This window comes from Oncorhynchus tshawytscha, linkage group LG06 (genome assembly GCF_018296145.1).
Source record: "Oncorhynchus tshawytscha isolate Ot180627B linkage group LG06, Otsh_v2.0, whole genome shotgun sequence".
Lineage (NCBI taxonomy): Eukaryota > Metazoa > Chordata > Actinopteri > Salmoniformes > Salmonidae > Oncorhynchus > Oncorhynchus tshawytscha.
In genome coordinates this window covers 38,929,369-38,935,540 of record NC_056434.1, presented here as the reverse complement: position 1 = coordinate 38,935,540, position 6,172 = coordinate 38,929,369, and the positions used below count along the sequence as shown (strand labels likewise).

Sequence of the window (6,172 nt, the reverse complement as noted above, 5' to 3'; positions counted from 1 at the left end):
AATCCACTCAAGCTCTGTCAAGTTAGATGGGGAGCATCGCTTGATGCTGCCATTTCTACAGCATGATGCTGCCATTTCCACAGCATGATGCTTCACCGTAGGGATGGTGGCAGGTTTCCTCCAGACATGACGCTTGGCATTCAGGCCAAAGAGTTCAATCTTAGTTTCATCGGACCTGAGAATCTTGTTTCTCATGGTCTGAGAGTCCTTTAGCTGCCTTTTGGCAAACTCCAAGCGGGCTGTCATGTGCGTTTTACTGAAGAGTGGCTTCCGTCTGGCCACTCTACCATTAAGGCCTGACTGGTGGAGTGCTGCACAGATTGTTGTCCTTGGTGGTTCCAAACTTCTTCCACTTAAGAATGATGGAGGCCACTGTGTTCTTGGTGACCTTCAATGCTGTAGAAATGTTTTGGTACCCTTCCCCAAATCTGTGCCTCGACACAATCCTGTCTCAGAGCTCTACAGACAATTCCTTAGACCTCACGGCTTTGTTTTTTCTCTGACATGTACTGCCAACTGTGGAACCTTACATAGCAGGTGTGTGCCTTTCCAAATCATGTCCAATCAATTGAATTTACCACAGGTGGACTCCAATCAAGTTGTAGAAACATCTTAAGGATGATCAATGGAAACAGGATGCACCTGAGCTCAATTTTGAGTCTCATAGCAAAGGGTCTGAATACTTATGTAAATAAGTTATGTTTTTTATTTAATACATTTGCAAAAATGTATAAAACCTGTTGTCGTTATTGTGTGTATGAATCCATTTTAGAATAAGGCTGTAACGTAACAATTTGGAAGAAGTCAAGGGGTCTGAATGCCGTGTAGATGGAGTCTGTCAAATGCACAACAAAAGGGGGTTAAATACATGTAAAAAAAAAAAAAAAAAAAAACTATTCCTGATCTTATCTCTCAGATATAGGAGAGACACTTCAGAACCAACTTCCTTGAAGTTGATATTGATATTATCTGTTTCATAGAAAAATAACACAGCTTTTACACGTACATAGCTATGTCGTTTGTCTGAATTTCCTATTTGTAGGCTTACGGGTTTTCTACATCTCAGGTCCTTCCTTTCTACTTGCCTCCAGACATCCTCTGTCAACAGTCAGTCTCTGGAGAGGTTCCCCCTGAGCAGCAGCACTGTGTGCAGTAGTGGAGGCCCAGCCTGGGACAGGAAGACCCAGAGCCTACACAGATAAAGGAAGAACTCGGAACCAGTCAGTGTGAAGAGCAGCCTCAAGAACTGGAAGATGATACCAAAGACTCCATGTTCTTTCCTGCCTTTATGGAATATGACTGTGAGGATCCAACTCTGCACTCCAATCTTTATCATGCCCAAAATGATGGAAAAGAAGAGTCTCTACCCATCACCTCAACTGCACAAACAGAAACTGGTGGAGATTACTACAGAGTATCAGAACCAACTAGTGATTCTCAGCCCATCTCTGCAGGGAATCCATACTGTTCAGCAGCTCAAGAGTAAAAACGTGGATAGGATGGTAATTGGAGGACCTCAGGTAAAGCCAGTAAAATCAAAGAAAACATGGACAGTAAAGACAAAGCTCCCGTATAAACACTAAGGGTAAGAAATCCACAGTGTTGCCCAATCTGAAATCACCCAGGCAAAATGACAATGCACTTTGCCATAGAAGTGTGTAGAAAGTAGTGTATGGAAAATCTTTCCACTACATGGGTTCATTAATGAAACGTGCAAACTCATACGAAGGAGAAATAACCTACTTGTGGTATGTGGGAAATGTTTTTGGGCCACAGAAAGTATGAAACATCACATCAAAACTCACATTGCAGATATGTTTGTAGTAAATTATTCATTTGCAATAGGGATCTGACTGTGCACATGAGAAGCCACACTGAGCAGGAAGCGTATCAATGTTCTGTAATAAAAGTCACAATGGGGAAAATGTGTAAGAGTGCAATGATTGGAGTAAATATTTAATTGACAGGGGCTGCATGAACTTCCAAAAGGCCCACACAGGCCACTGTCAACTATTTTGCTCACAGTGGTGGTCAGTGCCATTTAAGATGAGGGAGGATGATAATTTTTTTAGGAGCATGGCCTTGTTTATATTACAGCATATTGGACGACTGTCATTCATATTTCATTCACCCAGCACCCAATATAACATCGATAGGTTTAGGCTACTAAATGATACTCAAATTTTCCCTGTACCCATCATTTCATTGCTAAAACAAAGCTTATGACTTAAAGTTTACAACGTATGTGCACTGGTCGAGATAATTTTAAGCAATCAAGGTAAGGCACAGTGACACATTCAATACCGCCTTGCACACTCTTGCCTGCATCTAGCTGATCTAGGGTGTAATCATTAGTCCCAACAGTTGGAAACATACGTTTCTATTGGACAAATTCACGTATGTTTATCCCCGTTTTATCAGAATTTAAGGAATGAATACACCCCTGATCACACCGAAACACAGTTCACTTTCATAGAAGCCACATAAAAACAGCATGATCACGTTGCTTGTTGTATATATCATTCCTTCTCGCAACTATCTACGTGCTCTCCTCTCACTTTTTCCCTTTGCCTGTGGGCTTCAGTGCACAACACATCAGCTGTCTGTGACCAGGCAAAAAAAAACGTTCCAAGCCAAACCTTCATATCAAGACTGCTAACCACTACACACAGCCTACATGGTTGTCACGTCATAGTCAACATACCAGGACTAACACATTAGTAAACTGTCATTCAGTACAGTCAGAAATCAGTTTAGAAGTTACACCGGCACGCCATGGTGGCAATAAATTACTAAAACCAAAAGCTTAACCTTGAAGTTCCAGTGTTGGATTGCCATAGCAAGCTAGCTAACATCGCATCCCTCTCTGTTTGAGCTGGGTGTTTGAGTAGGTTAAACTTGCTAGCTGCATTCACTAGCTAAGTAAAAAATATATACAACCTAAAATAGCTAGCTCTCTCGCTTCTCAATTTTGGAAGAAATTAATTTGTTCAAAACTGTTCAACTATTGTCTTTCTCTTTGAGTCAACTACTCGCCACATTTATGCACTACAGCGCTAGCTAGCTGTACCTTATGCTTTCAGTGCTAGATTCATTCTCTGATCCATTGATTGGGTGGACAACATGTCAGTTCATGCTGCAAGAGCTCTGATAGGTTAGAGAATGTCCTCTGGAAATTGTCACAATTACTGTGTAATCTATGGAAGTGGGTGAGAACCATGAGCCTCCTAGGTTTTGTATTGAAGTCAATGTACCCAGGAGGATAGAAGCTAGCTGTCCTCCAGCTACACCATGGTGCTGCCCTACAGTGCTGCTGAGGCTACTGTAGATCTTCCTTGAAAAACAATGTTTTCATCAACTATTTGGTGACTTTTGACTATATTTAGTAGTTGTATCTAAAAAGGATAACTTTTAATGTTTCACAATTTTTATGAAACAAACTCACTGAGGGTGGTCCTCCCCTGGTTTCTCACCTAGATCAGTGTAGTCCTAATGCTGGATGAGAGGAGTAACTTGCAACCTGTGAGGCCTAAAATTGTTTGTGAAGTTATTCTAATATGGTGGGGAGGAAAGGAAGTAAGCTACGTATGCTCACTGACATACCTGTGCGCTGTCATGGATGTAAAAAATGTTTAAAGTAATAAATCATTGACAGTAACCCTCAAAAGCCATTACTACATAAACCTTTTTAATTTCCATATGTACTTGGAAGCTAACAGGCTGACCACACCGCTTGCGTCGCGTTGCAAAATACATTTAGAAATCTATATTATTCAATTATCACCTGCGTTGCCAAGGGCTAAAATAGAAGTCAGTTCTATTTGTGACGCAGATCACGCTGCAAGTCCTGCCTCTCCCATCTCCTCATTGGTTTATAGAAGCAGGTACCCACCCACGTGGGTGACAAAGACGAACGAGGTCAGTGGCGGTAATGCACCTAATTTATGAAAGTTGCCAATCGCAATATAAAGTCAAGAGAAGAAAAAGCCTGGAAGGAGAGATGACTAGAAACGATTCGGTTGACCGCTTTATGTGTAGATTAATTGGCGGAGTAGAGGACCTTGTGCATTTCTGGTAAAATAACACAATGTTTATATCCCTGGACAAATCAGCTAGCAACAGCAAGCTAGCTAAATAGGACAAATTGGCTAGCTAGCTAGCGAAATTGCCATAAAGGTTTAATGCTTTTCGACCTGTCCCCAAATTAATGTAATTGGTTCAGAGTTTGTTTTGATATTTTAACCTGTGTGTCATGATCGAGTTTGGTGTGGGGGGCCAAAATAAATGTATGCACAAAGGCGCATATTATTTGGGTTTGGAGGACCGCTCCTGTCATGCAGGTTCAGGTATCCTATACAGGACAATTGTACATTCTAAAAACAGAGAAACTGCATTACGCCAGCGTTTGTGGTAATACATCTGAAAAAGGAAAAAAAAGTTACTGCGATTTCAAGTATGTTTTATTCAGTTGAGATTTGTTGAGTTATACTTTAATGCCCATGAAATATAATACATCCAATTGTTCACTTCTAGGTAAATCAGGCTTAAATGTCTTTCTGTAAATGTGCAGTAAGTTGCTGTTCCAACTGAAGAAACTGTTGGTCAGGCAGCAGATACCTCTGAATGATGGCCATCACATCTTTTTCAGTGCTGTGTTCAAAGTCATGTCTGTTCTTGAATGGTAAATGTCCAGCCAGCTCACACAGAGCCACATTGAAGGCAGATTCATCTTTGGCACCAAAGCAGGACCTCCTAGGCCACACGACAATGCGCACACCACGCCTGGCACGCACATCAGGCTTCCCAGGTGGGCAGCCTCGAGTGAAAAACAGGTTGTGTGCCTTGTTCCTCTCCACCAATGAGTTTGTGACCTGACTAATGGCACAGACAACTTTCTCAAGGTCATCCATTTCAGCGTAGAACATAAAGCCGATGGGGAAGTCTCTCAGACGGTAAAATCCCTTTTCCGGCACTAAGGGTTGGGTTGAAGCAGTTTCTAAGTTTAGCTCCTGCTTCATGTAGTATCCATGAAGGTGGAGATGATTGACAGATGCAAACGCACCAAGACTATTGAATCCCACCCGGAAGCCCGGGTCAGAACTCAGCAGCACAGATTCGATTCCGATTTGGATGGCAGCGGGGGTCAGGACCTGTGGTGAACACTGGGTGGGCTCTGGAACTAATAAACAGTGACCAAATTCCAATGGGCTAACATTGACCATCACCATAATTCTACAGAGTTCATCACATGGGTGTCCATTTTCTTTACAGGGGCCCCCACCTTTGGGTTGCGACGTAGGCTCAATTTGCTTACTCATCTCAAAAATGACTTCCTCTGGATTGATTTTGTTGAAGTTGAACTGCTTGGTGTCAAAGTTTTGTTTGATGCTTAATATTTCCTGAGGCTGTCTTCGCTCTATCCCTCTTTGAATATTCAGTTGGGCCACATACCGAGCCGGCCCAGGTAAAATTCTTGTCTCCAAGTCGCCCAGGTGATAACGGAATAGCCCCCTCTCCATCCTGTCAGTCCATCCGGCTTGAATTGTCGTGTCAAATTTAGACATCGAGGCAGTTCGGTCACCACATCCAGACCAGCAAACATGGTCAGCAAAATCTCGGTTACAGTAGACAAAACGTGTTGGCGATTTGCCGTCCTCCATTGGTCTGCAATAAATATTAGCACCGGTAGCTACCCAGACGTTACGTGGCACGATGTATCTCGTTTCAACAATGAGATGAATGGCATGGAGTGACAACGCCGAGTCTTATCTCAAGTTAAATAGCATGTAGCTAACGCACCGTTATCTGAATCAGCAGCGTAGAAAATAAATTACATTTCTGTTGAGTTTATGTAAAAATCGATATCTAACCGCTAATCTATAAGTAGTTTAACCACGTTATTTACCACAACTATCAGGAAGCAACTAAAAACATGGCATATTTTATCAGCGTCTCCGCAACAACACTAAAAAGTACTTCCGGATCTCAGAATTTCAGAATTTTCTAAATAAAAGTTTTCCACGTAATATTAGAAAAGTGTCAATGACCTGTATTTATTCAGGATTTATACAAATAATTGAAGGAATAAATACGTAAACTGTAAGTCAATGTGGATAGGATCCATCTTCGCTCTGCTTTTCTTCCTGCGTCAGCGATTTGTATTGAGGCACGT

At 41.9% G+C, this 6,172-nt stretch overlaps 1 protein-coding gene across 1 annotated transcript; it reads right to left on the bottom strand.

The window, feature by feature from the left end:
- Positions 1-4,442: 4,442 nt before the first annotated feature.
- gdpgp1 (GDP-D-glucose phosphorylase 1) lies at positions 4,443-6,163 on the bottom strand. The gene has a single exon (XM_024423805.2). It carries the CDS (start codon positions 5,658-5,660, stop codon positions 4,545-4,547), a length of 1,116 nt encoding a protein of 371 aa, XP_024279573.1. The 5' UTR covers positions 5,661-6,163; the 3' UTR covers positions 4,443-4,544.
- Between the last annotated feature and the right edge of the window lie 9 nt (positions 6,164-6,172).